At 35.3% G+C, this 15,986-nt stretch overlaps 2 protein-coding genes and 1 pseudogene across 2 annotated transcripts; all 3 read left to right on the top strand.

Annotated features, from left to right (window-relative positions):
* The first annotated feature begins 464 nt into the window (after positions 1 to 464).
* LOC132310277 (cell division control protein 2 homolog 2-like) lies at positions 465 to 2,442 on the top strand. Its single transcript, XM_059808467.1, has 4 exons — positions 465 to 715; positions 1,359 to 1,519; positions 1,620 to 1,713; positions 2,002 to 2,442. Exons 1-4 carry the CDS (start codon positions 527 to 529, stop codon positions 2,089 to 2,091), a joined length of 534 nt encoding a protein of 177 aa, XP_059664450.1. The 5' UTR covers positions 465 to 526; the 3' UTR covers positions 2,092 to 2,442.
* Positions 2,443 to 4,067: 1,625 nt separating this feature from the next.
* On the top strand, positions 4,068 to 5,894 carry LOC132307278 (probable serine/threonine-protein kinase WNK4; annotated as a pseudogene).
* On the top strand, positions 5,765 to 13,823 carry LOC132309599 (probable protein phosphatase 2C 59). The gene is made up of 8 exons (XM_059807891.1): positions 5,765 to 5,779; positions 5,965 to 6,151; positions 7,745 to 7,831; positions 7,920 to 8,011; positions 8,577 to 8,654; positions 8,902 to 9,144; positions 13,361 to 13,481; positions 13,635 to 13,823. Exons 1-6 carry the CDS (start codon positions 5,765 to 5,767, stop codon positions 9,058 to 9,060), a joined length of 618 nt encoding a protein of 205 aa, XP_059663874.1. The 3' UTR covers positions 9,061 to 9,144; positions 13,361 to 13,481; positions 13,635 to 13,823.
* The last annotated feature ends 2,163 nt before the right edge of the window (positions 13,824 to 15,986 follow it).

Raw genomic sequence — 15,986 nt, 5'->3', positions numbered from 1 at the left:
CTCAGATCTGAAGTATCTGCTTAATTAAGTAAACTTTGTAGTTTATACGTTTTTTTTTTTAACATGAGAGTTGATTGCTACCGAACCCATGGTGGGTTGGGTGCGCACCATTCAACATCCAACCGCTTTAATGCCCCACTTGGTTACAAGCCCTTGCTATTGGGCTCAGCTTTATTTGTATCAACAACTAATTAATTGATAACATCTCTCTGTTTTTTTTTTTAGAATTGTTTGAACAAAATTATCTGATGGGGTGCTGATTGTCAGGTTTTTGGAAATATTCAACAGGGAAAAAACCATGTTTCTTGTTTTTGAGTATTTGGACTGTGATCTGTTCGATTACATGAAGACCAACACGTTCGATGCTAAGAATCCGCAAAGAATTAAAGTGCGGGCCACTGCTACATTGACTATCATTTTATTAATTTAGAAAGATAACTGCTATATTCTATAGCTTTGGTGTTTATTTGAAGATAACAATGATACTGCTCTGGAATGTCACAACTAAGTTTGTGATTTAATTTTCATGATCTCTGTGCAGAAACTTCTGCTTCAGATTCTCTCTGGTGTTGCATATTGTCATTCACAGAAAATTATCCACCGAGATTTGAAGCCTGCGAATTTGCTGGTAGATACCGGTAAAAAAATCGTGAAAATTGCAGACTTCGGATTGGCCAGGGCAATTGGTGTTCCCTCTAATACATACACTAACGAGGTATCAGTTTTACTTTTATTACTGTGTGGCCAGCCCTTCAATCTTATTAGCTCATTCTTTGAAGAACCTGATTGTTTTAGCAAGCGTTTGCTAGCCACTGGCTTTTCTGACCCATTAAGTCATGTGGTGTATGAATGCTCCTCTTTTCGCTAATTTGGTTTATTTGGTAGCATTAGAAAATGACACTTTTCCTCAATACAGGTGCTTTAGATGCATGTATTGTAGGAATAGCATATTATTATCTTTTGGGCATTCCTAGTAAGTTAACTTGTGTTTTGCCTACTTTTAAGAATGAAATATTTTCAGAAAATGAAGAACTATTTTAGTTGGTTGTGAACAAAACCATGACATCTAGCATCTTTTATAATACATTTTATTTTTTATTACTTTTTTCCCTCTAGTTGAGTCTCAAACATCCACTTTGCCCCTATGGTGACTTACTCTCGGCCTTCTACTTTAGAAGGTGATGCATTACTAGACTACAACCCTTGGTCACACTGTTTTGCTTTTCACGTTGCAAGTTTATCACATAATCCACAGCGGTGCTACACCCAAACTCGTGGTTTTGTTTCTTTTCTTTTGAATTATGGTTGATGGCTACTCCACAGTCCAAGTTTACTCATTTTGTTGAAGTTCTTTCCAGGTGGTATCTACTGGGTACAAGGCACCAGAACTATTACTTGGTTCAAGGGAATACTCTACTGCTATTGATGTGTGGTCTGTGGGTTGTATATTTGCTGAGATGGTAACCAATCAAAATATGTTCCAGGGCCTTGAGTATGATCAATTGTACACAATGTTCAGGTTTCATATAGCTCCGCACAACCACATTTCCCTGTTTGTTCATATGATATAATACCATTGTGTTGTTCAATCTTACATACATTTAATTTCTTTTATTTAGTGTTATAAGTACACCAGATCAAACCTGGCCTGGAATGACTGCACTGGAGAAGAAAGTCCCAGGTCTTGAACCAGACGGATATGATCTTCTTTCTGTAAGTTCGGATTTTATAATGAGGGTGGCCCAAGGAACCATGGGAACCTTGTGTGGATGGAGAGTATGGTTAAGATAGCTATCCTTTCATGGTCTAGTACTTCTTTTCCCATGACCAATTATTCCTCATAGCCACACATGGAATAATGGGTTACTTTATAACAACAGGCAGATTTGTCGAAATTGACCTCTACAGTCATGAAACAAATGATCTCAAATTTCTACTACTAAGCAAATGCAACAGATTTCTTGTTTTTCTCACTAATGCTACTGTTTTATGTTTTTCCAGCGAATGTTTGCGTTGAATCCAACTAAAAGAATTACAGCTCAGGATGCTCTTAAGCATGCTTACTTCAGAGACGTTGAGAATGTGCCTTAATTCCCTCACAGCCAAGTCATCTTTTCCGACACACATTGACTGGTTTATTGACATGGACAACTTGGGACTTCAGGAAGAATGTGGTGATCGTTTTTCATTTTTCAAGTTTTTCAATGAATTCGGTTATCTCCATGGTTTTGGGCAGATGTGCTCAACTTCAACCTGAAGTTAAGTTTGATTAATAGATCAGCATAAACATTGCTCAAGTCATTTAGACATTCATCATCCTTTTGATATAGAAATACAAGGAATAACTGTGTGATATATTGTCATTTGTTACACTCAGTTGAATCCGACGAACGTATCTGTTATTCTGTATAGAAGTTGATCTATGAATGTTAAAGGACTCATCAATGTATGCTTTTCTAACAGATAATTCTTATATTATACTATTACATGCAAACTGTTATTACAAATTTGCTTAGAATTTGATTGCCTTCAAGAGGAACTCATACAAATCCTTTGGCTACATGATTGTTGGCAAGAATTGATTTTGGTTTACAAGACAGAAAGGTTCAAAATTAGACATACCTGCCTAGAGTACACACAGCAGCAAAATAAATGATATGCAGGCTCAGAACTTGTATGACAAACTATTGATTACATTCATTATAATTTGGATAAGGTAAGCAAAAAAAAAAAATTTTAATTTTTTTTTGCTGTGAGTAAGCAAATATTATTTTTCAGTATATATAATATATTGTTATATTATTTTATAAGGTAACCTTACAACTGGCCTTCTAATTACATTATTTATGAGAACAAAGAGAAAATTAATGACAAAAAAATAAATAGGCACACACACAAACGAGATTAGAATTTATGCGTGGTTCACCTTCACAAATATGGTTACGTCCACGGGCGATGATATTCGTATAACAATAAAGAAGAAGATTACAAACTCCAGAACGTTTTGATTCTTCCTCACATTAATCTCTCTTCTTATACCACTCATTCACCAACAAAGAACACTCACACAACAGTCTCAAAAAATACCTCAAATAGTATATGATTTACACAAAGAGAAAAACGCACCCAAATACAAGCTTCAAGTGTCACTTGAAGATTGCACACACAAAAAGATTTTCTTACACACACAAAACCAATATACTCTTGTCATCCAAATTCTTTTACTCTTGGAAGCCTATGGGATTCATTAGATATGGGGTAAAGTGCCAAAAATACTCCTCAACTATGTCTCAATTTGCAAATAACCCCCTGAACTTTGTTTTGCGCATAAAACCCCCTACGTTATCACATTTAGTTGCAAAATGCCCCATTGTCTAACCTATTTTTCATTAAATGAGCATAATACCATTTCTTATTGAATTATACTTGATATATTTTTCTTGTTCAAATAAATTATGAACAAAATTCATACTAATTTGATAAAACATTCTCCATTAAATTTGCATAAGTTTGCCTTTAATTTTTTAAATTAATTATTTAAATAAAAATATTAAATAGAAAATTTTGAAACAATTTAAGTAATTTCTTCATCTTCATGAAGATATTGCATTAAAAATAAATATTTTTTATTTACGTAATTTATTAATTTTTCATGAATATTGTTTGAAAAAGAAGTTATTTTTTTATACTAAATTTTTTTTAAAGAGAGTATAATAAGTTTTATTATAATAAGTTAATCATTTTAGAAAATGATAACTACAAATCTATTTATTTTTTTTTTCATTTTTATAATCAATTGATACTAATTATAAAATTAAAGTAAATGGTATAATTAATATTTAAATGAGAGAAAATATAATAAAAAACAATTTAATAAAAAATAACAAATTTAATAAGAAAGGGTAAAATAAATCAATGGCTTAGGGAACAAGGTTTAGTTTAAGGAGTTAGTTACAAAATGTCTATAATTTAAGGTTGTTTTTTTTTTTTTTTTTTTTTTTTTTTTTTTTTTATTTTTTTTTTTGCACTTTACCCTTTAGATGTATTTAGGCAGCAAAGTGGGCTTTGGTGAATCAGTAAGTTGACTCGGACTCTAAACCAGGTTTCCAATTCAGGTCGCTCTTTAGCCGATTGAAAGGGTCTTTCTCGTTCCGTGTGGGAGTCTCCGTTACGGACCGGTCTTTCGATTTATACGAAGAATCAAGGCGATTCAAGTCAGCGTTAGAGATCCGCTGAGTACCCTTCGGGTGTGAGGTGGCAAAATACCGTGTACGCGTTCTCCAAGAATTCTTTTTGGGTTTCACTTCGCGAGATGAAACTGGTTTAGGCGGTCAGTTCTGTGGTTTTTTCTTCACTATTTCTTTTTTTCTGTTGATTTGAGTATTTTCTGTTGAGCGTTTGAGTTCCATGGCTGGGTTTTTGGAGTCAGCAGATAAACCCCAGACAGTCTATATGATGAATTGTATGAACATATAATGGAGGGTGTTGTCGAGAAATCCCCGGATAGTCAGTTTGTACGGTATAATGATGTTTTGGGAATTGGGGCATTCAAAACCGTGTTTAAAGGTTTTGATGGTTATAATGGCATTGAAGTTGCTTGGAGCCAAGTGAAGCTTGCAGATGATTGGAAGACATCAAAGGATGTTGAAAGATTATATTTTGAGGTTGACTTGATGAATTCATTGAACCATCACAACATCATCAAGTGCGATAGTTTTTGGGTGGATGATGATAGCAAAAGTTTCAACATCATCACAGAATTGTTTACTTATGGGAGCTTGAGGTAATACCTACTGAAGAATAAGTGTGTGGATTTGTAGCACATCAAGAGCTGGGCAAGGCAGATTCTCAGAGGTTTATGTTATCTACACAGTCACAATCCCCCCATCATTCATCGAGATTTGAAATGTGACAATGTTTTTGTGAGTGCAAATGGCAGAGAAGTTAAAATTGGAGACTTTGGGTTGTCATCTGTTACACTGCCGCCTCTAAGTGTTGTTGGTACTCCTGGATTCATGGCTCCAGAGATTTACGAAGAAGAATACAATGAACTTGTGGACATCTACTCTTTTGGTATGTGCGTCTTAGAGATGGTTACTTGTGAATATCCATACACCGAGTGTAACAATAATGAAAAACTATATAAGGTCACATCGGGTATAAAGCCTGCTTCTCTTGGCAGAGTGAATGACCCTCTTCTCAAACAGTTCATAGAGAAGTGTCTGGTTCCAGCATTTTTGAGGTTGCCTGCAGCAGAGCTATTGAAGGATCCATTCCTGTTGTCTGACAATCCCAAGGAGCTCAATGTAAACCTGACTAATTCTAACCCTCTTTGAATGGACAGAGAGACCAAGAGTAGTAATTTTTCAGATATTAGTGACTCTCTTTGGATGGACATAGAGAGGAAAAGTACTAATTTTTCAGATATTGGTGGCACAGAAACCATCAATGGGGCGGCTCTAGAGTTTGAGAGAGGTAACTTCAGATTAAGAGGCAAGAAAGCTGGTGACAATTCGCTTTCATTTACCTTGCGCGTAACTGACTCATGTGGTCAGGTTAGGAATCTTGAGTTCATGTTTATTATGGATGTGGATACTACATTTGGTATAGCTGATGAAATCTTTGATGAACTCAATCTGTCAAAGGATTTTTCCGTCCTAAAGGAGTTAATGGACGACTTGATTGAAAATCTTGTTAGTGGATTTCAAAGTTTGTATGAGGATTCTCCTGTACTTCAACATGATCCATGCAGCACACTATCTTGATGTTGGTGCTTGATGTAATTGATAGGGAGTAGCCTGTTTTTTAATTCTATTTTTTGTTTGATGTAAATATATTATTTTTTCAATATCAAATATTTTTATTATTCAATAAAAGATATTATTTCTTCTCTGATATAAAAATGTATTTCAGTTTCTTGAGTTGTGGCCTTTTATTTCCCTGTCAATTGGATCAAGATGTTAGAAAGAAAAATGTTATAAATGTATTACATCCAATGCATACAGCCATACAGACTCGGAATTTCTGAAATCAGAAAATAATCAGAACAGAGATGCTGGATCAACTGCTTCCACTGCCATCCTTGTTGGTGATCGTTTGCTGGTTGCAAATGTTGGGGATTCCAGAGCTGTTATTTGCAGGGGAGGCAATGGTAAGACTCGGGAGGTTTTTTTTTTTTCTTCTTCCTGTATTGATATTTACAGTACATTGACAATTTATGTTCACCTGTATGCCAAGGAGATTGTGTTATTTTCATATTTGCTATTGGTAATTGTTCTGGTAGGGAAATTGTCTATTACAGTATTTAAGTATCAGGTCTTGTCTGAAGTATGGAACATCAATTCTTCAAAAAGCTCTGAATTGTTTGTTTTGTATTCTTTGTCCTAACAGTCATTTAGATCTTATCCTCCTAGTTATTTTGTATTCTTTTAACGACTCTCCTATTCTGTTATTTTAATTTTCTTAGTTCTTACTAATTCTACCACGTTTTTTGAGTTTCTGTTAAATGTGAAATCCATCTTGGTAACAAGTATCATAGTGATGCTCCTACCCGTTCTCTTTCTCGCTTCTCTTTTCATATGCATTTGTATATAGAAAACAAAGGCTCCATTCTTTTTTCATGCTTCTTGTAGCCAGTATTCTAGAAACATTAGTGTTGTTTGATATTTCATGCATTCAGGAAAACCTAAGGTTTCACTGTAGCTTTTCCCCGTGATGTGTAAAAGAAATTCCAAAGTTTATGTTTTATAATTTGTTACTTCTGAATTTCAAGTGTGTAACATAGATGCTTTTTGTTCATTTATTTTGGCTTTTTGACCAAACTGTGCCTGCTTTCTTTGAACACATCGATAACTATAAAATGTATTCAGCACTTTCTTCTTATTCCATGTCTTTCCTACTAGAAACACAAGCAGGATTCTTGTAGCTGACCCAAATAGTTGGGAAAAGGCTTTATTGAGTTGGAGTTGAGTTGAGTTATAAAACATGCACGAAATCATTTGGAAATAGTGGAAGTATGCCTTGCTGATCATCATACCTGCTAGAATTTTCGCACTAGTGATGTCGGTGATCATAGTCCATGTATGTAAAGGAAATTGGTATTTGGAGAAGTGATTGATGGTGAGGCCTTGTGCCAAATTTGGAATTACTTGAGGTTTCTTTTAAACCTCTCTCTCTTTCATATAGAAACGGGTGACATGGAATCGTAAGGAATAATGTTAACGGCGTCGGTTCAGTAATTGTCCTCAAGTAGGAGGGTCTCTTGCCTTTTAAATAGGCCTGTTTAAGTATTCAGATGTTGTTAATTTGTTATCTAGATACTTTTCATCACATGCTTCACTCCTCCTCCATCTTACCATGATTCATTTTTATTATTCTTTTCCTCTCTGTACTTAACTATATACTTTGATTTTGAAGTGGTGAAGAAATAAAAAGTTCCACCTTTAAGCATGACAAGCGGACAATAAATCTGAAATAGGATGTCCAGTGAATACTAATATGACTTAAAATATGCCCAGCGAGTTTGGCCACACTTCTCATTTTGTTACTGATTCCCTCCCCCACCATTCCCGTACCCACAAAACTATACCTGCAGACTGTTTATTTATGCTCCTAATTACTTATCTGATTATATGAAAGTTTTTTCTGTATTGTCATTATAGAGATCTCGTGAAGGATGTTTGCTTCTATGATGCTCCCTGGCATCCATGAAACATCTGATAAAGTTTTTTGTTATTTCCTGCAGCAATTGCTGTTTCTCGAGATCACAAGCCTGACCAAACTGATGAGCGACAACGGATTGAAGAAGCTGGAGGATTTGTTATGTGGGCTGGTAAGGGCATCATTTGGTTAGCTTATCCATTGTTTATAATTATCAAATTGTACATTGGCACTGTGGTGACCCAAAATTTTGGCAATAGGAACTTGGAGAGTTGGTGGTGTACTTGCTGTTTCGCGTGCATTTGGTGATAGGCTTTTGAAGCAGTATGTTGTTGCTGATCCAGAAATTCAGGTCTGGTTAAGTGCAAATATTGAATTTATATTCGTATAAAGTTGGACATCTATTGAAAAAAGATGCCAGTCTATCCACATTGTTTTTCAGAAAATGTGTTTTTTTGTTTCTGTTTGTTCAATTATAATATGCACATATATGCAACACAATGTTTTGCATGGAAACCAGTGCAGGGTGTCTCTCTTGATGTCAGAATTCTCTCTTCTTCAAATTATATGACATCAACATGGCCCGACTTTCTAATCTATCTTCTAATGGTACTATATTCTAAAGCATAATGGACTGTATGTTGATGTAAAACATAAAATGTCTGATATGGGAACCCTTGTCCATCTGGATAGAATGACATTTAAGAGTTCTGATGTAGGGATTCTTTTAGCATCAACTGGTGTTGGTGGATTGCAAGTCCCAATTATGATAACGTATATGATGGAGACATTTGGGTGTGTTGCCCCGAAGCAGTCCTTGTTCCTTCTTTTTTTCACTTGCTATCAACATTTCTTTTACCATATCTGGACTGATCATTTTTCTATTTCTATTTTTTTAAAAAAAAAAAAAATTGCAGGAGGAAAAAGTTGACAGCTCCCTCGAGTTCCTTATCCTTGCAAGTGATGATGGACTATGGGATGTCGTCACAAATGAGGTTTGCCAAAGTTTCACTTTTTCTTTCACCTTTTTTTAAAGTCTATCTGATGTCCAATAGATTCCTTATTTGTCCCTTTTTCCTTTGTGATCCTCCACCTCATAAATACTTTAGCATAAATTGATCTAGCCTTTTATTTATTTATCTACTTATTTATCAATCTTCAATTTTTTAACTGGCCCTATTCCAGATGTTTGCATTTCAACATTCTTCAAACTCTAAAGTGATATATGTACCTTTTTCTGAGGATGCTGTTGCAGTGGTAAAACCAATTGAAGACACAGAGGAAGCAGCAAGGAGGCTGATGCAGGAAGCCTATCAGAGAGGCAGTGCAGATAACATTACTATTGTTGTCGTCCGTTTCTTGGTAAACCAAGGGGAGTCTGCTAATAATGGCTCCGGTTAAGGATCTTCTTTGCCGGCACCGAGGGGCTTGGTTCTCCACCTGATGCAAAGTCAAACGACGGTGTATTGCCGGAGACCAGCAATTGTGAGTCTTTCGAAGACCCTCTTGTTTCTTTAGAGTGCTTTATCTTTCTGTAGTGTAGGTTTTTCCATTAATACGCCATCGTTTAGGTTCCTAATCTTTCAACACGATGTCGCATTCTTATTCCTTGGCAGACCATTTTGTGAATAGTAAATTGTTATTAGCAATCAAATTGAAGATTTATTTATTTTTTCTTTTTCTAAATTAAAGCATGCAATGTATTTGCTCGTTTGTCCCATTTGAGGCTTGAATTGAGATCATACCATTGAACCAATACAATCAAGATCTTCTCTAGTAATAAAATTTGTACTGTCCATTTTAAATCAAAGTACATTGGATTCGGATTAATATGTTACATTGAGGATGCAATACCAAAGCAAAGGTGTTGCATTTTTGTTGTGAAGTAGTTGATATTGTGTGATTTGAACATGACTTATTGCATGAGTGCTAAATCTTCCTAGTAAATGTGTTGCAAGAGTGCATCAGTGTTGCTTCCTTGATACGATGTGCATTATCAGTGTAATGCTATTACATTCTTGATTTAAATGCACCACAAAATACAATAATCCAAAGAAATGTCTTTTTTTTTTTTTTTTTTTTTCATAGCAACAACATCAGGTGATGGTTATTTGAAGATGTCATGAAAAATCAAAAGTTCATAACTTGATAGTTGTGTATATCCAAATAAATGTCATTTTTTTTTTTTTTTTCCAGTTCTTTTTAGAAGGTGACGATGATGAGACTGTTGTTTTTGGGATGTGTGGTGTGGCAAAGGCATTGGAATATGCTAATCGTGTTCCCTCTCTGAGATGAAGATTGGAGCGGAGTGAGGGGAACTTCTTTTTCTTTTCCTTGGTGTTGGGGGTCATGATGTGGTGTGGAAATGTGAATTAAAAGGGGATTTTTTATTTACCTCCTGAAAATAATTCACCTTTACTTCACTTCCCTATAGAAAGGAAATACTAAAAAGTATACAATGGAGTAGGTAAAGGTAAATTTTTTTACCCCCTTTCAAAGCGCAAGTAATTGTCTCCTAGTATTGAGATGCCTTGTTAAATAGTAGTTGTTTGGATAGTGGAAAAGTAAAGATCCTCAAGTACTCCTTTCTACTTGGCTCAACAAAATAGACTTTCAAACTCCCCCACCCCAGATCACATTCTTAATTTTGTAGATTGTAGTAACCACTTTCCATTTGCAAATCCTAGTCTTCACACCATTTTCGATTTCAATCAGAATAACATCCTTTGTTTTCCTCATATTCCGAAAAATCATGCAATTTCTTTCCCCCAAATGAATTACAGTGATGTTAATGGCCATGAAGAATAGCCCATCCAAGTACTAGTATTGTCTCCTAGTATTGAAATGCCTTTTTGAATTGTTATTTGGATAGAGAGAGTAAAGATACGGTTATGGTCTTCTCTCACACAGCTTTGGATGCTAGAGTGTAGACAGTAATATAACAACACCATGGCTTGAAGGAACAAAGCTTTCACTATGACCCAATCCAACCCACTGCCTCACCTATAGCACACAAAGTTATAGTGGTAGGCCAAGCTCATGCCCGTTTTGTTATTCCTTTCCTTTCTTTCCAATATAATTTATGGACTTGCTACTCAGTATTATCCAAAAGAAAAGTGTTCATGAAGTTGCCTACTCAATACTTGATTATTTTTTGAATCACATATTATTCAAAGAAACAAAAGAGGCCTGGTTTCCAATCGATCATGTCAATGAACGAAAACTTCTTGTTGCAAGAAGAAGGAAAAATCGAATTAGATTCGTAACCTTAGCTATTAGTGGGAGAAGGATATGACCCTTCAGTGGGAGAAATGAAGCAAAGATTATGTTGATTCAAACTGAATGTCCCTTTGATGTAGGCAATGAGTCCGATATACGCATAATGAAGAATGCGTGTGTGAATAAGGTCCCTGAAGCTCCATTTTGCTGATTATCTGCCGTGGAGATCATGGTTCTGAGTTGGGAATTCTCAAGTCCAATTTTCTTTTCTTTTCTAGATTGTTAGCTTAGGTTTTAGCTTGAAATTGAGTTTGAGAAGAGATTGGAAAGTGTGTTACGTTGATGGAAAGGCCAAAAGTCTCATCGTTGTGGAATCTTTTGCAGCCAACCCATAAGTTGATATTTAAGTGTTCGATTAGTATCGAAAGGATTTGCATGATATTTAATTAAAAAAATATTCATTATTTCTTCTGGAAATTGGTGATTCATTCTCTTTTCTAACTTTAAAATTGTCGATAGCTACTATTGAATCCATTGAAGCTGACCCATTCTGAATCCATCAATGAAGTTAAATTTTCAAAAAAAATTTCCGAAAAGGGAGCAAGGAAATGCCATTTCTTGCACACTATGATGACCGGATTGTAACATTTGGACCAGCAGTCTCTTTTCGAAATTTAGTTCTTGCTGGGCTTCCCCCTTTATGGGCCGGGGCTAATAACTTGGGCCAAGGCTTGACCTTGCGCAAAATTTCATTTATGGGCTTGTGCAGTTCTCATTTACATCTATCACTTAAATTGTAAGTGTTGATCTGGAATAGCTTTAATTCAAATCAAAATTCATGTTGTCATAGAAAAAAATAAGTTTTATATATGTAGAGGCTCCCACTATTACAGTCTCTGGGAATCGTATACAATGGACATATGATGCCTCTTCATATCCTCCAAATCTGGCTTTAATATCTACTCCTTCAAGCCCTTGTTTCTTTGGTGTTATGTGTCCCAACCTAATTACCCCTGTATATGAATTAATATTACTAGACTCAATTAAATAAGAGAAACTATTATTCTATTATTATTTTATTACAATTGTTATTAATAATCTGTAACTGCCATCCACTAGTTCTTCTACAATTGTTTGCCTACACTTCTTAACCTAGACTTTCCCTTTACAAATTCTAAATTTAAACCTTTCCCATTTAATACTGACACAGCAACAAGACTTCTTTCAATTTTAGGCAGATAAAGCATGTCTGTTAGCATGAAGCTTGAATATTCTGAGAAGACTCTACAGTCTCCACAAGTAAAACATCCCAATACGTATTGTTGCCTTTAAAATTTTCGATTTTCTCTAGATTATATATATGTCATCTTCACAAACAAGTCCATAGATACATCTTGTGGTCTCAAATCAATGCACCATTAGATTCCAGTGTCTATGATCAGGGCTTAAGATTCATCTCTTGTGCCTTTTCTGAATCTTTCTCGTGTTTGGGAGAATCTACTTTGCAGTGCTCACTTGCTCACAAATAAAGCATGCTCCTTTTGGTATTCATTTTTTTACTTTTTTATTGTGATGGTTCCTCATCCATTTTGACAGTTTCCTTACACTATGTGTGCATATAAGTAGTGACGAAGATGCCGTGTCTCATTTGGAAATTCAGTGCAACGCAAGATTGAAAGTGAACTCTGAATGCAAAGATTCCACACTTATATTGAGGCACTGTGCCACCTTCTCAGTTAATATGCATAGACATGTCCCTTATATCAATTCTAACCATCATATCTCTTGTGGATGAGGTCATTTTGGAAAATTAATTGCCAGGTCTTAGCTTACTCTGTTTGATCTATCATTCCGGTTCACCTAATTATGACCACATGGTCGATCAAGATCCTGGTGTTTGGCTGGACTTTGATTTCTTTAGGTAAACCAGTTGACATTTGAAATTCATACTTGAAATATACTTAGTTGCACCACATGATGTAATGGTATTTGAAAACACCTGTTAGTATCAACCAATTCTACAAACATAAATTAAAGTGGCAGAAAGGCAAGAGATTCATCTTAATCATGCCAATGAAGAGTGAAATGATGTTGTGCCTTCTGTGATTGCTGGTGGCTGAGACAGTTGCCATAATAACTGGATTGCCATTCAGATAGAATGCATCCTTCCAACAATAAACTACTTTACTCAATAGCATGTTAATTCTCAGATCGGAAGTATCTGCTTATTTAAGTAAACTTTGTAGTTTATATGTTTTTTTTTTTTTTTTTAACATGAGAGTCGATTGCTACCGAAACCATGGTGGGTTGGGTGCACATCATTCAACATCCAACCGCTTTAATGCCCCGCTTGGTTACAGCCCTTGCTACTGGGCTCAGCTTTATTTGTATCAACAACTAATTAATTGATAACATCTCTGCTTTTTTTTTTTTTTTTTTAGAATTGTTTGAACAAATTATCTGATGGGTTGCTGATTTTCAGGTTTTTGGAAATATTCAACAGGAAAAAAACCATGTTTCTTGTTTTTGAGTATTTGGACTGTGATCTGTTTGATTACATGAAGACCAACACGTTCGACGCTAAGAATCTGCAAAGAATAAAAGTGAGGGCCACTGCTACATTGACTATCATTTTATTAATTTAAAAAGATAACTGCACTATTATATGGCTTTGGTGTTTATTTGAAGATAACAATGATACTGCTCTGGAATGTCACAACTAAGTTTGTGATTTAATTTTCATGATCTCTTTGCAGAAATTTCTGCTTCAGATTTCTCTGGTGTTGCATATTGTCATTCACAGAAAATTATCCACCGAGATCTGAAGCCTGCGAATTTGCTGGTAGATACCGGTAAAAAAATCGTGAAAATTGCAGACTTCGGATTGGCCAGGGCAATTGGTGTTCCCTCTAATACATACACTAACGAGGTATCAGTTTTACTTTTATTATTGTGGCCATCCTTTCAATCTTATTAGCTCATTCTTTGAAGAACCTGATTGTTTTAGCAAGCGTTAGCTAGCCACTGGCTTTTCTGACCCATTAAGTCATGTGGTGTATGAATGCTGCTCTTTTTGTTAATTTGGTTTCTTTGGTAGCATTAGAAAATGACACTTCTCCTCAATACAGGTGCTTTCGATGCATGTATTGTAGGAATAGCATATTATTATCTTTTGGGCATTCCTAGTAAGTTAGCTTGAGTTTTGCCTATTTTTAAGTTTTAAGAATGAAATATTTTCAGAAAATGAAGAATTATTTTAGTTGGTTGTGAACAAAACCATGACATCTAGCATCTTTTATAATACATTTTATTTTTTATTACTTTTTTTTCCCTCTAGTTGAGTCTCGCACATCCGCTCTGCCCCTATGGTGACTTGAACCCTCGACCTTCTACTTTAGAAGGTGATGCACTACTGGAATACAACCCTGGGTTACACTGTTTTGCTTCTCATGTTGCAAGTTTATCAAATTATCCACAGTTGACGCTAGACCCAAACTCGTGGTTTGTTTCTTTTCTTTTGAATTATGGTTGATGGCTACTCCACAGTCCAAGTTTACTCATTTTGTTGGAGTTCTTTCCAGGCGGTATCTACTGGGTACAAAGCACCCGAACTATTACTTGGTTCGAGGGAATACTATACTGCTATTGATGTGTGGTCTGTGGGTTGTATATTTGCTGAGATGGTAACCAATCAAAATATGTTGCAGGGCCTTGAGTATGATAACTTGTACACAATGTTCAGGTTTCATATAGCTCCGCACAACCACATTTCCCTGTTTGTTCATATAATATAATACCATTGTGTTGTTCACTCTTACATACATTTAATTTCTTTTATTTAGTGTTACAAGTACACCAGATCAAACCTGGCCTGGAATGACTGCACTGGAGAAGAAAGTCCCAGGTCTTGAACCAGACGGATATGATCTTCTTTCTGTAAGTTCAGATTTTATTATGAGGGTTGCATAAGGAACCATGGGAACCTTGTGTGGATGGAGAGGATGGTTAAGATAGCTAACCTTTCAGGGTCCAGTACTTTTTTTTCCCATGACCAATAATTCCACACAGCCACATGGAATAATGGGTTACTTACAATAGGCAGATTTGTTGAAATTGACCTCCAGTCATGAAACAAATGATCTCAAATTTCTACTATTAAGCAAATGCAACGGATTTCTTGTTTTTCTCACTAATGGTACTGTTTTATGTTTTTCCAGCGAATGTTTGCGTTGAATCCAACTAAAAGAATTACAGCTCAGGATGCTCTTAAGCATGCTTACTTCAGAGACATTGAGAATGTGCCTTAATTCCCTCACAGCCAAGTCATATTTTCCAACACACATTGACTGGTTTATTGACATGGACAATTTGGGACTTCAGGAAGAATGTGGTGATCTTTTTTCATTTTTCAAGTTTTTCAATGAATTTGGTTATCTCCATGGTTTTGAGCAGGTGTGCTCTACTTTAACCTGAAGTTAAGTTTGATTAATAGATCAGCATAAACATTGCTCAAGATACAAGGAATAACTCTGTGATATATTGTCATTTGTTACATTCAGTTGAATCCGATGAACATATCTTTTATTCTGTATAGAAGTTGATCTATGAATGTTCAAGGACTCATCAATGTATGCTTTTCTAACAGATAATTCTTATATTATACTATTACATGCAAACTGTTATTACAAATTTGCTTAGAATTTGATTACCTTCAAGAGGAACTCATACAAATCCTTAGGCTACATGATTGTTGGCAAGAATTGATTTTGGTTTACAAGACCGAGAGGTTCAAAATTAGACATGCTTAGCAAGTTGGCATTATATTTATATTTGAACCTGCTTACCTGCTTTGATTCTTTGCTTGGTAATCAAAATTCTGGGAAATGGACTGTTTGCTTGGTAATGATTTCTATAGCTTCTATTATAGAATAAAAATAGAAAGTTTTTATTGGGAGGAATATCACGTTTCAAAATACTCCCGGCATTGTATATTTTCTCATAAATAGCTGTGTGTTTAGAGAAACGCATTTTGTCTGTTTATAATTTAACATTGACTCCACATTAGAGTTTGAAATAGAGCATGTTTAACCTAAGGCCCACACCAAAAT

Source organism: Cornus florida, unplaced genomic scaffold (assembly GCF_030987335.1).
Source record: "Cornus florida cultivar Cherokee Brave unplaced genomic scaffold, ASM3098733v1 CherokeeBrave_3.0.0_Hap2_Chr05, whole genome shotgun sequence".
NCBI lineage: Eukaryota > Viridiplantae > Streptophyta > Magnoliopsida > Cornales > Cornaceae > Cornus > Cornus florida.
Note: the sequence above shows the minus strand (reverse complement) of the source record. Positions and strands in the feature narration are given on the sequence as shown.